Source organism: Manacus candei, unplaced genomic scaffold (assembly GCF_025592945.1).
Source record: "Manacus candei isolate 608988 ecotype Guabito, Panama unplaced genomic scaffold, ASM2559294v1 h1tg000034l, whole genome shotgun sequence".
NCBI lineage: Eukaryota > Metazoa > Chordata > Aves > Passeriformes > Pipridae > Manacus > Manacus candei.
Window position 1 is genome coordinate 734,350 of NW_026138082.1, and position 17,983 is coordinate 752,332.

The following is a 17,983-nucleotide window of genomic DNA, read 5'->3' on the forward strand; positions in this document are numbered from 1 at the left end:
GTCTTAAGAATGCCAAGTTAGAAATACGTTAGATGACACTGTTTGAAGTGAACATGTCCAGTCCCAGTCATACTGTACCTGACTTCTCCTGTTCTCTCATTTTAATGAGTACTAAAATTTTCACTCTCTGAAATGAGAGTTTAACTGAAGTGATGATTGTTTCTAGAAATAATGGTTTTAGATAGGCTTTTATGTATTTAGTGATTTAGAAAAAACTTAAAAGATTCCTTTGTTTTTTTAGGAGTCCACATCTCCAGTTGTTTCACCACAGCAATCCCCACCGACCTCTCCACATACATGGAGGAAGCACAACCGCCATCCCAGTGGAGGGAATAATGAACGACCTCTTGCTGGACCTGGGCCTTTTTGGGCTCCATTTAGTGAAGTACAACCAGGTATAAACATCTTCTGTTATGCTTCAGCTGTAACCCAAAATTATGGAATTCTTAATATAATAAATGAGTGTAGGGCAGTTTATCATTGTATTTTCCAATCCTGAAAACTTTCTTGCAGATTCAAGTGTTCGTGTTGATGGCAGCACTGTGGAATCTGGGATCATGAATATGGCAGATCCATTTCTTACTGTCACATGGGAAATGTGAAGTGTTTGGAGGGAGGGAAATAGAGTATGCAAGTTTTCCAGTAGAAAGTTTTTGATACAAGACTGATAATCCTGTTGAAATTGTGTAGGAACTATCGTTACACTTGAAAACACAGGGAACTCAAAGGAAGGCAGCAGATGATGTATTGTTTGTTCGAATTATGTTTCTGGTAGATTAATTTGCTTAATAAATTTGGGAACAGTGGAGCAATTGTAGTTCAGGTTCTAATGCTAAATGATATCTTGGATTTTGTAGGCCGTGGTTTGAGACTGAACTGTGGTTGCTTGACTTATTTCAGTTATGATATTCCAAAATTGGTCTGATGACTTTCAGTTTAACTGTCATTCTGTAGTTGCAAGCATCCGTGGAGGACCAGGGATTCTGTTCTTAGAAACAGATAAGAAAATAAAACTTTCAAAATTAAATGGGTTGTATGCACAGATTTGTACCAGTGTCCTGAATGTTGTTTGCTAGTAAGTGCCAGTCAATTTAGAATTAAAAAAAAATATATTATTAGTGTGGGCTTTGCATATATAATCACTTCTAAGGGTTCAGTCCAAGCATTGTTATTTTTCAGCACTCAATTTCTCAACTTTTTTTCTTCCATAGTTTAGTTAATTTGTGTTTCTTGGAAGCTGAAATACAAATATGTCTAGTGGCTGATTTCTAATTTGCAAAGTTTTTTAACTTACAGTCAAGGACTGCAGGACAGTATACAAACTCTTCCTAGCGTTGAAGAGTTCAGTACTGACCTCTTAAAACTAAAGCTGTAATACCATGTTAATGTTTTGGTTTGGCAGTGCTTTTCATGTGATGTTTAATAGATAAGTTTTTCACTGGTAGTCTGAAAATATTTCTGAACTAGCTCAGTATTTCCTCATTTTATATTCCATACTGAAACAGATTCATAGTGTGTTTAAAGTAATTTGAAGATACTGTTATAGAAGGATCATCTGTTCTGCCAATGCTAAGGATAAGGCAAATTTTCACATATTAGTTTAGCAAAAATTGTCATCCTAATTTATTGTGGGCGATTCTTTTGCACTGCAGATGATTAATTTTTATTTTGAATTTCAGCTGTTGTAGGCAGTTCATAATTTTTTTACTTCTCTTGAGGGAAGAGGACATTTTAAAGACAGTGTTTGTAGAAAAATCATGTTCTGATGACATTTAGATAGAACCAGATAGACTGTTGGTTACTTTTCTTACAGTCAGTGCTGCAAGCTCATCTTGATTCCAATGCAGGATGCTTTTGAGAAATCAGATAAATTGCAGGTGTGTGGTATCATTACGCCTTTTCACTTGTGATCCAAGAAAAATAAGAACCCAGGTCTCTCTGATTGTATTTCACTGTATTCTCAAACACTGTTTCATATAACGGGGTTGTCAACTGAAATAATGTGAAAATGTTTCTTTTTATCATAGTAAAGCTAAATTAAAAAGAAAAAATCATTTGATGAAATTCTCCTGCAAATATTACTTTTTACTCAATGTAATGCAAGATTAAATGTGTTCTGTACAGTTATGACTATTGTATGTAGGAGAAGAGCATAGATAAACCGATTCTAAGCATTTTTCTTATTACTTTTTATATATGGAATGAATGAGTTATTGCATATTGCCAGATATTAAATAGAAATATTATACAGATTATTATGTTACTTCATTTAATGTATTTCAAGAGAAAGCATTTAATTGTGCAAGAAGAGTAGATTAATCAGTTTCATGACTGTTTAGATTTAAGGAGTTCATAATTTCTTTTAGGAATCGAAGAGTAGAATGGGATTCTACTAGACTTATTCTAAATGGTTCCTTTTTTCTCTTATCAGAGTTCCTTAAATTTTTTATCTGCAACTGCAGTTTACGATATTTTTGATAGTTTTGTACATAGAGCAGTGGATGGCCAAATCTTTCTGTAGATGCTTCATTGTTATTTTAATATTAAGTCATTGAACATTGACAGTACTTCAGATGTAGATTATAGCAAGGCACTGGTTAAATCTCAGTTGTTGTGTTCCAGATAATTAATACTTAGCAGATGTCAGCATTCTATATGGATATCTTTTATTATTCTCAGCCTGTTTTTAAGCAACTGAGTTAAATTAATCTAGAAATTATGTAGAAAAAAAATTATCTGTGCCAAAAAGGATGATTCTTAAAAAGAATTTCCAAGGCTTTGTTCCTTGAATGGCAAGCTAAAACCTAAAAAAAAAGTTCCATAATAATGATAATGAAGTTGAATGCTAATATCATATTCCACTTTTAAATAGTATTTGTCCATACAAGTGTTGCTTATTTCAATTAAATGAAAATGTGAAGTGTTAATTAACTGATTCAAAACCAATTAAATGGGTAAAATCCTATTTCTATTTTTTGCATGTTGCTGTAAGTTCATTCGTTAGTTCTGTCTTTTTAGTGCAGATTGAAGCTGACCTAATGCAAAAATCTACAGGAGTGAGTTGTCAGGAGGCAAACTTTGTCACCTTGGTGTAATTTGGTTTTTCTTTTTTTTCATCATTCTAGGGTATATCCATATCCACAGTTCTTTCTTAGTTTCCAAGGTTGTCTTTTTGAAAAGGAAATGTTTCTTCTACTTTCAGGCTCATCTACTTCTAGTGATCCCATATGGTCTGGCCATTCACCACCACCCCATCAAGAAAATTGGGTCAGTTTTGCAGATACCCCACCAACCAGTGCTCTTTTAGCCATGCATCCTGCTTCTGTCCAGGTGTGACACTTTATTGGTATTTGATTTGCTTCATTCAGATTGATGTTGCAATCCTTTTTTTTTTCCTTATTTTTCTTCATAATTGTCATTGCAGATGTTTACTGTCTATCTGTGCTATAGTCTATTCAGTGCTATTTGCCCAACAGATACTTGTTTCATTGAGCTGACTTCATTTGGTATGGTTAAGTAAAAGCTACTAATTTTTAAAATGTCAACAATTATGACTTTAAAACATTTGTATTTAGCTTTTCATACATATGTGCCATACTTTTTTTCTGCTTACATACCTGCAGTCATTCCATATGTATCGGTGTGCAAAAATACCCTGTCATTATCCTGTAGATGCAATCTGCCAGTGGTTTCCTGCAGTTTTTAAACTACTGCGAGATTTAACTATGCTTTATTTTTTGAAGGCAAGAAGTTGAGGATTTGTAGAAGCATTTTAGGTAGATAATACTGAGGAAAAATATTTCATTTCAGGACCAGACAACAGTACGAACTGTAGCATCAGCTACAACAACAAATGAAATTCGTAGGCAATCAAGTAGTTATGATGACCCCTGGAAAATAACTGATGAACAAAGGCAGTATTATGTTAATCAGTTTAAAACCATTCAACCTGATCTAAATGGATTTATACCAGGTAAGTTACTCTTTAAAAATATAATTGTGAGTGCATTGGTTCTATTATAAAGATTTTGTTTTGTACTTAGGTTTGCATACTGTTTTGAAGGAAGTTCTGCGTTTTGTTGATAACGTTCTAGTGTAATTCAAGAAAGACTAGAAACTAATTTGCCTCTTCCCTTTGTTTAACCCTAGTAATTAGTGCCATTTTCCCCAAAACCTTTGCTAAATAACACATCATCTTTACAACAAGTCTAAGTCTTTGAATGATTTAACTTGCCTTAAATAGTAAAAATGGTTGTTGCCATTTTTCAGGATCTGCAGCTAAAGAATTTTTCACTAAGTCAAAACTACCTATTCCTGAACTTTCTCATATTTGGTAAGTGTGATAATTAGTTAAAATAATTATTCATAATAGTTATTTAGAAAGATGACAGCTCTCTGGTAGACACCTAATAATCTACATGCTATAAAGTGTTATTAAGTACAATTTCACTAGTACCCTAGTATGTTCAGTCCTACTCATATTTATGCCAGTATTACTTTAGTGGGCTTTAATTGGTGTAGGGTGACACTATTTACAAGGCACTTTGAGTAAATTTGAAACTCTTCAGAGTTAGAAGTAATTTATTTGAGGTTGTGTTGTTAAAAATTCATTTAATTTTAGATAATTCCTTATCTATATTGATTTATTTATTTCTAAGTAAGTTTAAATTAAATGTACACATGCAAATGTTTTTAAATGTACTTTGTGGAACGTGATGACAAATTTAGCTTTGACTTGGTGCAAGCCTTCTATTTCATTGTATTCTGGAATTTGTACTGCATCATTGCATGCTATCATTAAATGGCTTACACTGGCAGATGTTATCTTCCTTTCAGTGTAATGATTTCTATTTCAAGTATTTTTCCATTTAAAATAAAATACATTGCCTCAGCACTGTAATTTGGGTAGTATACTTTGCCAAAAATGCTTTGGGGCCAATAATACTGTGTAGTAGTGTCTTAAATGAGTTTAAAATCTGGAGAGATAAAAGTGGTTTTAAATGATCTGTATGCTGTTATTAATAAAAGCTCATCATCTTTGAAGAGTAAAGAATGTAGCACTAATATGGATGTTTAATAGGGTAAAGTGAACTATAAACTGTATTCTTTGATCTTCTAAACAGCAAACCAGAGATATGTTTTTTGAAAACAAAATAACCTTAAGAAATTTTATTTATACCAAGTTTTTCTTCTCAGGGAACTGTCAGATTTTGATAAAGATGGTGCACTGACATTGGATGAATTCTGTGCTGCATTTCACCTGGTAGTTGCTAGGAAGAATGGGTATGATTTGCCGGAAAAATTACCGGAAAGTTTAATGCCCAAGCTGATTGATTTGGAAGACTCAACAGGTAAGATATGGTTCAACACAAATTTCACTATTTTTAAATTATGCTATAATTTTTATAGTGTATCAACAGATATTTGTATGAGGATAAAGCATTAGTCAGTGTGAAGTAAAGCAGTGTGAATTTTTAGAAGTCTTACTAAATGCTCAGAGCTAATTTGAGCATGTATGTATTTCTGTACAGGGAAGTTATTTAGGAACAGTACACATTCATTATTACATTCAGAAATACTGACTGGCCTTTAAAGGTTAAGGAAAATAAAGTTGTCACAGTATGGTTTTTATTCATGACCAGCTATTGTATTCCAAATTCCCAGTCCAGGTATACTTCAGATTTGCTTTCAAATGAATATGCTTTTTGTTCATCTTCATTTGTGAAAATATGGCATGACTATTGAAGGTACTTAGCAAATATTCCCAGATTCAATGCTAGAGGTAGGACAGTAGTTGAAAAGTACAGGATCAGTAGCACAGTCTTTTTTTTTTTTTTTTAATTCAACTCCTGACTTGACAGCAGGTTTATCCTACCTTGTGTTGGCACCTTGTCTTTCTGTGCAGTCCTTTACCTTTGGGTGCTCCCAGATAAACCATTGAATATGTGAGTTCTGGTTGTTAATATGTACCAAAACATCAGTCCCATAACTGAAAAACAAACTACTGTTACATGTTAAAGTGGTGTTTAAAAACAGGATGTTTGTGGCCATCTTTTTCTATTTTAAAATAGATAAAGGAAACTGAATATTTTAAAAATACTTTAGATTACTTCTTAACAAGCAGTCTTTGCTTGGAAAGTCAGGTAATATTGTGGGTGCACGGTTACTAGAATTTACTAGAATTTAATTTCTTTTTACTAAATATTCCAAAGGGAGTCTCTTCATACTGTGTAGGTTGTCAAAGATTAATCTCACAATTAGTGATGATTTCTTAAACTGGATACTGTGGCTCTTATTATGTATGCTTTAATAATGAAGCCAATTTTTATCAGAGTAGATTGGCTTTTCAAAGAGCTGGCACTGAAAGGTTTTCAGTATGAGTAAGAATTTTGCTATGATGAAGACATTCATAAGAAATATCTACAGTTAATTGGGTGAATACCTAGCAAATGTCTAAAACCTCCCTGTTCTGTCTATTTGTGTGTTAAGGTGAAGGCCAAGCAAAAATCTTGATAGGAAATGAAGTAACAGTTGTTTGTATAAACCGTTTTTCTTGGGGGGGGAAACAAGCCACAAAACAATTATATTTGTACCTCATCTTCTATTGCCTTTATTGGTAGTAGATTTCAACTGAAGTTGTCTGGAAACTTTATACATGAGGCATTCAAACAAAAAGTGTATGTTTATTGTTCTTATTTTACAGGCAATTTTGCTAATATAATTCTTCTCACTTATTTTCATGAGGTACAAAGTGGTCTTTATATTTGAGGAAAAACTACTTTTGAAAGTTTTTCCCTCTGGTATTAAAAGGAAGTTACCCTGTTCTATTGAATGTTAAAAGGTTACCTTGCTATATAAACTGTGCTTAAAAAAAAAGTCTGTTTGATACTTGATTCTGTGGTTATTGTAGCTACAATGAAAAGTGATAGTTTTTGCAAACTTGTGGGATTTTATCCAATTAACTAGATTTTTTAAATCATTTTGTTTTTTAGTTGGGCCCACAGTGTTGGAAATACTAATCTTATATAGCTTATACATGATTTATCAACAGAACTTCTGTGTTGAATAAAATACTTCAGAAGAAGTTACTGATGTGGCTGTGATTTTACTCGTAGTTACAACAGTTCAAATCTCCAGTATACATTTACTATCTTAAAAGGTACTGATAGGTCTATGTGTAGACTAATACACAGGCTAAATTGTGTGAGTTCTTATGGACTGTAAATCAGCCTAGAAAGATCAACCAGTTAAGTTTTGGTAATAATTTTTTAATTTGGGTTCCCATAGAAGTTTTATTTCAATAAAGGTTACTTCCAACAGTCATCTTAGAAATAGAAACTATGAAGTGTGGCACCAGAGTGTCTTTCTGAGTGCACTTTTTTCCTGGGTTAAAACTTTCTCAAAGAAAGAAATTGTTAATGATCTTCTGCTGATGTGGCTCAGTGTGAATAATGTACAGTCAAACTGTTTAAGAAGATGAATTGCTTGAATACCTTGTAAACCAATGCGTAAGATGGGAAACTTCAAAGTGTTAACAGTACTGTTATTGATTCCATTCTTTTCGTTGGAAACTTTCCCACTGATCTTCCACACTTCTGCTTTGCACTTGAAACTTGCTGTCTCTTTCCATTTTGACTTTTGAACTAGTGGTCAGCAGAAAGAAGAGTAAAAAAGAGCTCCCTGCATCCTGTGTCTGTCTTTAGATAGAGGGAAGGAAGAACTCTCCTGGTCTGCTCTGGCAGCCTGTCCTTCGTCAGCCCCTGTGAATCCAGTCTGACCCATTGCAGGTGTTCTGAACCCGTTTAAGATACAGCCTTGTCTTACATCTGGTTTCATGACCAGGGATATGTACTTCTCTTACATGACACAGATCTGTTGGATAGTCAGCCATTTTTCTGGTATAGCAGTATATCTCTATAGAATTTTAATTCCTTCAAACTCAATTTTCTCAGTTAGTAAAAGCTAGCAACCCTTTACAAAACTTGAAAAGCAAGTTTTGATTTTCTGTTAATTTGGTTTTTGTTTGAGTTGCTGACACAGTGCCATTTCATTGTAGGAAAGATCTGCCATGCTTTGTGTCTTACACAATGTGATTACTTTAATGCCTGAAGTTTTCCATAGAATGTCTTATGCACGTTTCATGTAGGTGTTCGCAATATTCCTTGAATTACATGTAACTGTGTAGTCTATCCACTACAGTTTTCAGCCTTATGTTTTTGACTTTGTGTTTAACACTGGAAGTTAGTTATCCACCATTGAAATGAGAATTTTGGGTTTTTCCCACTTACAAAAAAATTTCTATTCCTGTTGCACTTCATATGAACTGATACGCAGTATGTATTCACCAGACAGTGCCACTGGCATATTTTGAACTTAGTGTATTATTTTGTGTACAGTGACTGCAGCACATCAGCTTGGCTACTTGGTGACGTCATGACACCTTGATTTAACCTACTTTTTATTGCTAGATGCTTTCTGGCTGAAGTAAGCTGTATTAGATGCTGTTCCTGCCTGAAATAATTTATGATGCCGTTTTCCCTAAAGGACAGTAGTACAAGATGCTAAGTGCTGGGTACAGTTTTGGAAACATCGAATCTCAACCTGATGTCTGGCTATTTACAGGAAGTTTACATGACCTTTGAAATTTTGATGAGTTATTGGGTTTTGTGTGTGGCTTTTTTCATGTTAGTACCTCACTTGCCCTTGACCTCAAGATAGCACAATTAATTTCTTTTTGTAGTTCATTGTTTTGGCTGTGCCTCTTGCTGTCCCTAGTGTCACTTTGGAGACAATAATGGGTTGTTAGTTTTCAAAGATGCAATTGGTCACTGTTGACTATTCAAGTGTTTTCAGTTCAATTTGACACTGGATTTGTTATTAGTTTCTTCTGAACGAAGATCAGCAGGCAGAATATTGAACTGTCGTAGCAGAAGAGCAGGCTGCAGAGTTTAACTCTTCAGGAACCTAAAACCAGCCTGTTTTACAAATTTCCATCTGTTTTTGCATTTCACATCCTCTTGTGGCAGTCTTCTTCAATCACACACCCATCAAGCAGTCCTTTTAAATGGTAATTTAATTTAACCATCTTTTCTGTTGTATAGAATTTTGTCTTGCTCAGAGTTTTTAATTCTGTGGACTACTGATATCATGTTAATATGTCTAGGTATCTATCAGTCACTCTTTCAGCTGTTCCTGTTATTTACATTGTACAGTTGTAATTGGAACTTCCAGGTTTTTTGAGGCTTTCAGTGCCTTGCTTTAGCTTTCATTGTGGTATCTAGCAGAATAGGAGACATCATAAGCAAGATTTTACTGTGTTAGGCAGAATGCTTAATCTACTGTTCATATATTTACTTTGTCCAATTCTTTTATGGTTTGAACAGAACAAAAATAAGTGTACTGCATCATGAAAACTGGTACAGCTCTGAATGAGTATTTCTGCAAGGAACTGTACTTGCTGAAAATTCGGAGAAAACTAAAGAATACTGGTGGATATTTGCAATGTGTCAGCTGCTAGACTTGTTCAGTTTGCAAAATGTAGTGAACAGAAATGCCATTGTTTTAGTAAGGAGGCTTGAAACTAATGTTCTTTGGGGAATAATCTAAGGGAATGGTTTTCTTAATCTATTTTCATATTTTTATTTTGTGTTTGCATTGATATACTGGTTTTGATTTGACATTTCATATAAGGAAGTATTTTATTCTGGAAGTTGAATTTCTCAGTGCAGGATTTGATGTAGTAAACGTTAGTGCGAAGTTATTCTCTCACATTGTAAGAAAAAATGCGTTTAATTCTATATGTAATCACAATCTAAAAAATCTAGATAAGGCCTAAGTACAGGGAGAGAGTATGATACAGAGTACTCTGCAAAGTCTAATTTTCAGAAAAATCCTTAAAATAAGAGTAGGATGTGATAAACAGTGTATTTGACTTAATTGACTTAATGAGCAGCGGTTAAGTATATGTCTGCTGTTAAGTATTTACTTGCAAAAGAAAACAAAGGGTACTTTGCACTTGCCATGAGATGTGAGAAACTCTTCTAAAAATAAACTGAATGCGGTTTATGATTTTGGTTTATAGTGATTCCTGTCTTTTCAGAAGTTGGGGAACAGACTGGTGAGGTAGGTTACTCCAGCTCTCCAGCCGAAGCACCTCCAAGCAAGTCTCCATCAATGCCATCCCTAAACCAGACCTGGCCAGAATTGAATCAGAGCAGCGAGGTTAGTGCTTTTATTTAAGAATTATTTCATTGTCAGTCAATAACTAAATTGTGTTTGCATCCATAATTTCTCATAAGTGGATTGTTCATCACAAACTGTGAAAAAGTTAGCAGGACAATGGACACAGGAAGGTTCTGCACGTGTAAAATTGTAAAAAAGGTAATGTTTTCCTTCTGATTTTTCTCTCTCATTGTGAGATGAGCTACTATTTAAAATGTTGTCATTAATGGTAATTAAGCTTTATAATAATCACAAAATTATTTCATAGTATTTATTGGAAAAATTGAATTAATTCCTGATTTTTTCATTTAGGGCATGTTGGGGGTTTTTTTTTGTTACCTCTGAAGAACTTTTATAGCAAACATTTTTGCAAAACTACAGAATTCATTTCTGACAGATCTGGACATTAAGAGTTATTTCTGGAATTGATTTTAGCCTGAAATATGCAATATCTCACCAGTAACACAGAAGAGTCATAGCCCTGGGTTTGTTTCAAAAGCGAAGACTCAAAGTTCAATCTGAAATCAGCTATTGGCCAGATTTATTTAAATCGTAAATTTTTACCTCTGCTTTATCATCCTTAACCATACATATTTGTTATATAAGCAGTCTTATGTAGTAGAGCTGTATTTTGTCCGAATTTCAAACTGAAGTTGGCAAACAGTATTTTTTCTTTCCTCCACAAAATGTCCATTGTTTAAAAGGCCTGTAAGGGATTGATTCCTAGGTTTTTCTTATTGCTCTGTTTTAACAGTTTTTTGCCTCTGACTTAGAATAAACCAATGTTTTATTTTAAGAGCTACTTCAGAGTCTCAAACGAGTTTCTGATGGGAGCCATATATAAAGATAGTATAGGCTTGTTTTTCATTATTAAGGGAAAAAAAGGAAAAAATAACAAAATTATATTTGGAAAACTATTTTTTATTATTTGAGACTTAAGAATTGAAAATTTGTTTCAGCATCTAAGACATTTCTGTTGGTAGCCAAGTATTACCTTCTTCTCTCACAGAAAGAGCTTTTTGTGGCTTTTTTTACTTTCTTCATTAGACTTCAAGTGAATAAAACACTGGTAATAAAAGATTTAAACAAACCAAAGGAAAGTCAGCATGGAGCAGAAAATAAGCAAATTTTTAGGATTGAAGTTAGGAGTAGAGGAAAGTTTCTTTCTTTCTTTCTTTCTTGAGAGGGAAGGACTTTATACAGTCTGCTCTTCTTCTTAAGCACAAATGCCAGGTTGGAAATTATTTAGTGGTTCTTCGTTGTTCTGTTTGACAGAGTTAACTCTTAGACTGCTGGTAGGAAGCTATGTTTTAGGAAGGAGGTGGAGCAGATATTCAGTTGTTGCTAAAAACCTGTAAATGTCTGCATCTGTATTATAATTTACGTAGATACATTCCCTTGTGTTGTCAATAAATATTTAATAACCTAATCATTTGGTAAGCTGCATCATAATTTAACAGATTTCTTCAGTGTCTAATGCAACTTGAACCAACTGAATAGAGTAATTGCACTAGTGGAAAAGAATGAATTACAATTTTGTCAGGCAAAATCTTGTCTTATATAGATAACGTGGTATTTTCTTTCTGAAAATCTACTAAAATTTAAGAGGTTTGGAAAAGTTCTCACACTAGCTATACTACTGGATACTAACTATACTAAAATAAGAGTTGAACATTTACTAAATATTAAGAGTTTTTTGTTCTAACACAAAGGAATTTCTGATTTTTCAGCTGTGTTGCTGTGCATGCTTCTTGCTCCTCAGCATTTTGTTTTCAGCATGAGTCAGATCAAAGTCTTCAAGGTTTTAATTCCATGGAAAAAATTCTGGTATTACTGTAGGCACCAATCAAATTATTTCTTCTTTGAACCTCTTATAATTGTCATCAACAAATCAATTGGTTGTAAAAGCTCTGCATCTTTGGATCATCTGCCATTCCAGGCAGTTTCATCCTGTTAGTTTCAAAACTGTTGGTTACTCTGTTCTTTGTAGCTCATAGTTGATTTATAGACTCCAGTTGCCAGGCTCAGTTACTGTAAGCTCCCAAGTATAGACCAAGGCATTGATCTCTAACTTCAGAATACGGAGCACCATGAAAATCTACCTAACTTCAGGTACTACGTGTTTCACGTTTTCATCTTTTCACTCATCACTTCTTTCTCACTTCAGACATCTTTTCCATCCAAGTCTCAAGGCTGAACACTTGGTTCTGGAAGCTTAAAAAATTGAAAAGCCTATTAATTTTTTGTTGAAAGCTGTCTCGGTCATATGGTCATATTAGCTTTAACACAGATAGGGAGATTTGCTTTTAATTTCACAATTGTTACACCTTGTTTTGAATGTCTTGGTGTACTCTTAGTACTTGGTTCAGGTTGCTGTGAATTTTAGTTTCTAGTAATTAACCTTTTGAAAGTCTTTTTAAAACATTTTTGCAATTCTAGAAGACAAGTATTTTAGGTTTAGCTAGTATGAGTTTTATCCTGTCAGTACTCTTAAATTTTGCACAGAGTTTGAGATGCAGTCCAGTAGATCCTTAATATATTTAGCTTTCTGTTAACCAGGGAATTAGCAATAGCCAGCCTCTGGTAGTATGTCAGGGTGGAGCACAACAGCACTTTTCTTACAGTGGTCAGGAGGTGTCGATGTTCATTTGTCTGTGTCCAGCTTGGGAGCCTGTGGACAAGTAATAAATGTACCTGCAATTTGGCTTCAGAGCAGTAGAGCATCATCTGTAACAAATTATATTTTATCATTTATCTCAGCTATAACATAGAAGCTGTATACCCTATGGAAGTTTTGAAACATTAAGAAACAATATTTACGTGATCAAATGGTGTGTTTGCCAGTCTCACTAGTAACTTTGAAGCCACTGGCCAAATTAAATTTAAAATGGTAGTGGTAGCCCTAAAACAAATATTAATACATTTGATGAAAATGAGCAGCTATGTAAATGTAAGAGGCCAAATCAGGGGAAAGGCTGGCAGAACTTGGCCATTAACTTTCTGAGTTAGTAAAAACTGGCTCACTCAATTGGTTTGTATAGCTCCAGACTACATGCAATGCTGCCTTTTCATGAAAGGGATGGAGTGACACAGAGATGAACTGTTTAATATAGGGAGTATTAAACAGGGACAGAGCAGTTGGGAAGCCTTACTAAAAAGGTTTTCTTAGATTCTATCCATGAAAGAGGATAGTTTTTTGTGTTAAAAACAAATACAAACAAACTAAAACCTCAAACCAACAACAAATAATCACAACAACAAAAAATGACCAGAAAAAATACTCACCTCTGTGAAAATCCCATATGCATAGAATTCCATAATGTTTGCTAATTTAAAGTTTGAAATGACGAGATAAGGCTCTGTCTCTATGAGAAGTGTCACCACATGTGACAGCGATTACAAATTTAGTTAGTCTTTCTGAATTTCATTTCATCTGATTGAAAACAGTTATTCAGGGATTTCTTTATGAAGTTATTTCTGAAGTACCTCTTTTAGACTCGGTTCACATACAGGCCATACACTGAATATAGTTTGGAGCACATATAGAGGAGCACATGAGATTAGGTTGACTAACACCGTATAGTTTGTCCTCTATCTTCTGGAATCATTTGCATTGATTTGCCTATAGAGATGGTACAAGAATATTGATTTGTTTTCAGAACTATACTGACATAATTTTTGCCAAATTTTCTGAGCACTAAAAATTTTGTATTTGTAATTTCTGAATCTTGTAGTGTTTAAAACTTGCTTAATATTTACTTGTTATTTTACCAAAATATAACAAGTTTAGCATTCCTGTTGTGATTTGAAATTTGGTTTCCGGATCACAGACTAATTTTTTGTACTTCTGTACTTTGCTGAACCGCTTGTGGCTGTAACTTGACTCAGTTTGCATGAGGACTCTTGACAGCCATGCCTATATCTTATAAAATTGTTCAGAGATTGACTTATTTGCTTTTACCAATCAACAATATGTTTGAATTTAATTCTTTGCCTTATCAGTGATTTAGACTTGTAAAAATGCTCTATTACAGCGTAGAATCACTTCTCAGGGGTTGCACTGGCAAGCTGAACTGGTGTAATTGGAGTACTCTGCTCAATGTTCCTATGTGTGGATTTTGTAAGAAAATCAGCATTTACTAAATATGTTTAAAACTTGGCAGCTATAACGCTGAGGAACCTTTCTGTGGATTTTATGGCTACAAATCCACACCATATGTGTCCCTGATTTTTATCTTTACAGTATTTGAATGGCTTAACCAGCTTTTTTACTTGGATGATTTTCATTGGCAAACATGAACTCTGAAGGTACTTCTGGACTAACTGTGCACCTGTATCTTCATTACAAAATGTGAATTTAAAGATTAATATTGACAGATAACAAGCTTGCTTCCACGACAATATCAGGCTGAAATAGAAATACTTAATATGTATTTGTGCGCTTTCCAAGTACTTTTCCAAGTACTGTCCAGTGCAAATATAGTACTTTCCAGTACAACCTCTGAACTACTATGCTAAATCTCCTCAGTGATCTTTTACTCCCATCTTCCTTATCATGCTGACTTCTCTCCTCTGTCTGTTCAGCAGTGGGAGACATTTAGCGAACGCTCTTCAAGCTCACAAACTCTGACCCAATTTGATTCTAACATTGCACCAGCTGATCCTGTAAGTCAATCACTTAGCTTGCTTGTTTGAAATTAATTTTATTAACACTGAATTTCCATTCATTGTATTTATCTGTTATGCATGATTCCATGGACTGCTTTTTGGGGAATGGTGGCAGGTTTCTTAACTTTTTTGCTTATTTTAGGAATATAAATTTTCTTGTACTGCTCATGTTTAATCTCTGATTGCAAAGAATGCTTTTTTTCCTGTTGATTTTGACCTAATACAACGCTGCTGTCAAAACCTATCGTACCTGAAGTATTAAAGCATAATGTGTTTTTGAAAAGTTTTGTAAGTCGATGCAAGGGCTACTCCCAGTGATAAACCAATCCTGGTTTAGATTTTGTCTTCGGTGGTTTTGTTTTTTTCAAGTTGCAGAGCCTGATTTGCACGAACTCTTAGGAGCTGACAGTATTAACTTCACTGAAAAAAAAAAAACTGGTGGACTTTAATGGGTGTGGTATTTCATATTCCAAATGTTTGCAACAAGTTACTTATTAACAAGGCTTTTAGTATTTCTACAGCTAAACCTGTGGTGTTCTAATGCTTTACTCAGTGAGGAGTGCTGTGAAGGATTATGTAGTTAAATATCTTGCCAAGTTTAGGAGCCAGAAATACAGTACAGTGTTTCAAGTTCTGCTGGTTTTAAGCTTCACAGCATGTGACATTAAAGCAGTTTTGAGATGCTGGGTTTTAGCTGCTGCTTTCATCCTGTTTTTCTTACAGACTTAATTACCACTGGGTGTCCATTTTAATTTAATTAATTACAGGTTTGGTGTCCATTTGATTCTGTAACAAAATATAATAGGTGTACATAATACACATTTAACTGCTTTTAGTATTAAACATGTAAGTTCTGAAAAGATATATGTAAGTATACATGTATTTTAAATATGTCACAGCTCTGATCTCAGAGTTAACACTGATATTTATGCAGAAATAGCATTTCTAGATGCTAGAAGCTAGAATTCAAACTGCACTGTTCCCCATGCTCAGAATTACTCTTGGTATACATTCAAAACAAATGAAAATGTCCTACTTAAAGTGAAAACCAGCCCTTATTCATCTGAGATAGTTCTAGTTTTAAATGTACTGTATTTTTATGTTTTAATAAAGTAAACATGATGTAAATCAGTTCGTAGTTGTTTCTTACTATGTATAATTGCTTGACAGTAAAGAGCTATCATTGTCGTGTTTCCACAATAAGTTAGTAATTTATTTTTACACATAATTAACAAGTGAGAGAAATTTGAAGTTTGATTTTTTTCTCATGTGTTAATAATCAAAAAAGTAGAACAGTGATACTATATGGAAAACTTATATAGCCGTGTATGTATACATGTACACTCTTATATAGCCCTGTGTGTATATAAACAGAAATTCACTAGAAATATAAAAATTATACTGGGCAATCACTTTCTTGAGTCATTTTCTTGAAATGCTTATAGTTTAGAAAAAAATAGTGAGCATCTTTGATACTTGCTAAGGTAAAAAAGGCTTTGGGGAAAGAGTCTTTGTTTTCCATATTTAAAATAAGAACAAATGACAAATTTTCAGTAGCATTGTGCAGACTTCTTGTTTTAGCAGTCTCAACAGTGATGCGTAGGACTGATTTATTGAGCAACTCCTGCTTTTCCAGGGGAGAGAAAATCAGCTTTCTCAAGCAGTTGTTAGTAACTGTGTAAAGTGTAAATTCATAGAGCAGTTCTTTTCTCTTTTTGTTGAAAAAGTAGCTGCTTTGGTGGTAAAAGATAAGTGGAAAGAGTAAAACAGTGCATTCATCCCTTAGTATGGGAGCATAATTGGCCTTTTGTAAGTGAAAGTTGGTACCATGTTAAATTGTTTTATGTAAAATTAGATTAATGATGTGAATTAATGCATTATTTAAAAATCCATTTAACTATTCCAGACATGATTTTTTGACTAGCTGCACATTAGATTACAGCAGAGGTATGAAGTAGCTCCAACAACAGTGATCTTTTCATGATAATCCCATTATGGGGATGATGGGAAGCAGTATATTTTAAACTGTTAACTATTCCTAAAAGCCTTGTGCAACAGGCTTGAGCTGTGACTAGAAAGTGGTTTTAAAAGTTTATATTTGCAACCAGAGTACTGAAAGTTGTTGAAACAGTTTCAGAAATTAGTAGTGTAAATGTATTATGCCTGGTGAAGTTGATCTGCTTGAGTAGTCAGAACAGATGACATTTCTGATATAAAGGTAGTGTTTAATTTTCTTGTTATTTCTAGGATAGAATGTAATCTCGGGGCAGTTTTGTTCTGTCACTGTCCCACCCATTCTTATATTCTAAGTAAAAAAACTCAGACAGCTATGTCCATATTTTTAGGTTGCTTCTTTAGGAGCAAGCATAAAAGTTGTGAGATTTATTTTTTTTTTAAGCTATCTGAACTCAATCTCCAAACCAAATTGAAAGGGCTGTCTATAAAGTACTTTCAGTGGAGCCCCTTGTCTGAACTACAAAGAGAATGCTTAAGTGTAAGGTCAATGCCTATCTAGAGGTGTATTCTGTAGTGTTTACTATACTGAAACTAAGAATTCGCTATTTTGAGGACTCCAGAAACTATCTTAAGTTAGTAAAAAGTAACTATTTCATAGAGCATTGCTCATACTATGTAAAGAGGCCATAACTTTGAGGCATCATAAGTAAAGCTGAGGAGTCAGCTTTTGAACTGTAATTGGGTTTTTTTTTGAAGATGTGTTCAGGATAACAGATGTCTGATATACCAGAATTCAGGTCCTATTTACAGCACAGTTATCTATAGAAACATTCTAGTACCCTTTTAAAGTAGCTAAGTTACTTCTTATAAATCATGAGAAAGACTACAGCTTTTAGAGCTTTGGTTTTATGGGTATATTCAATTCCCTGGAACTGTGTAAATAAACTAAGTTTATGACATTTTGTTTAGAACAATTTAAAACTAGATTAACATAACTTAACTCTGATGTCCTCCACAGGACACTGCAATCGTGCACCCAGTTCCCATAAGAATGACTCCAAGCAAAATCCACATGCAGGAAATGGAGCTTAAAAGAACTGGAAGTGGTAAGATATTTTCTCCTGCTAATAAGAGAAGT

At 33.9% G+C, this 17,983-nt stretch overlaps 1 protein-coding gene across 10 annotated transcripts in view; it reads left to right on the forward strand.

The window, feature by feature from the left end:
* Window positions 1–17,983, forward strand: part of REPS1 (RALBP1 associated Eps domain containing 1) — a 66,947-nt gene that overhangs the window by 34,141 nt on the left and 14,823 nt on the right. For 4 of the 10 annotated variants that reach the window (XM_051792466.1, XM_051792465.1, XM_051792457.1 and 1 more), the window contains exons 4-11: window positions 242–395; window positions 3,203–3,330; window positions 3,811–3,973; window positions 4,270–4,333; window positions 5,197–5,351; window positions 10,100–10,221; window positions 14,806–14,886; window positions 17,864–17,951. In XM_051792466.1, coding sequence (XP_051648426.1) covers window positions 242–395; window positions 3,203–3,330; window positions 3,811–3,973; window positions 4,270–4,333; window positions 5,197–5,351; window positions 10,100–10,221; window positions 14,806–14,886; window positions 17,864–17,951 — 955 coding nt within the window. The remainder of the gene's footprint in view (window positions 1–241; window positions 396–3,202; window positions 3,331–3,810; window positions 3,974–4,269; window positions 4,334–5,196; window positions 5,352–10,099; window positions 10,222–14,805; window positions 14,887–17,863; window positions 17,952–17,983) is intronic. The other 6 variants (XM_051792463.1, XM_051792468.1, XM_051792459.1 and 3 more) reach the window with 5 other exon arrangements.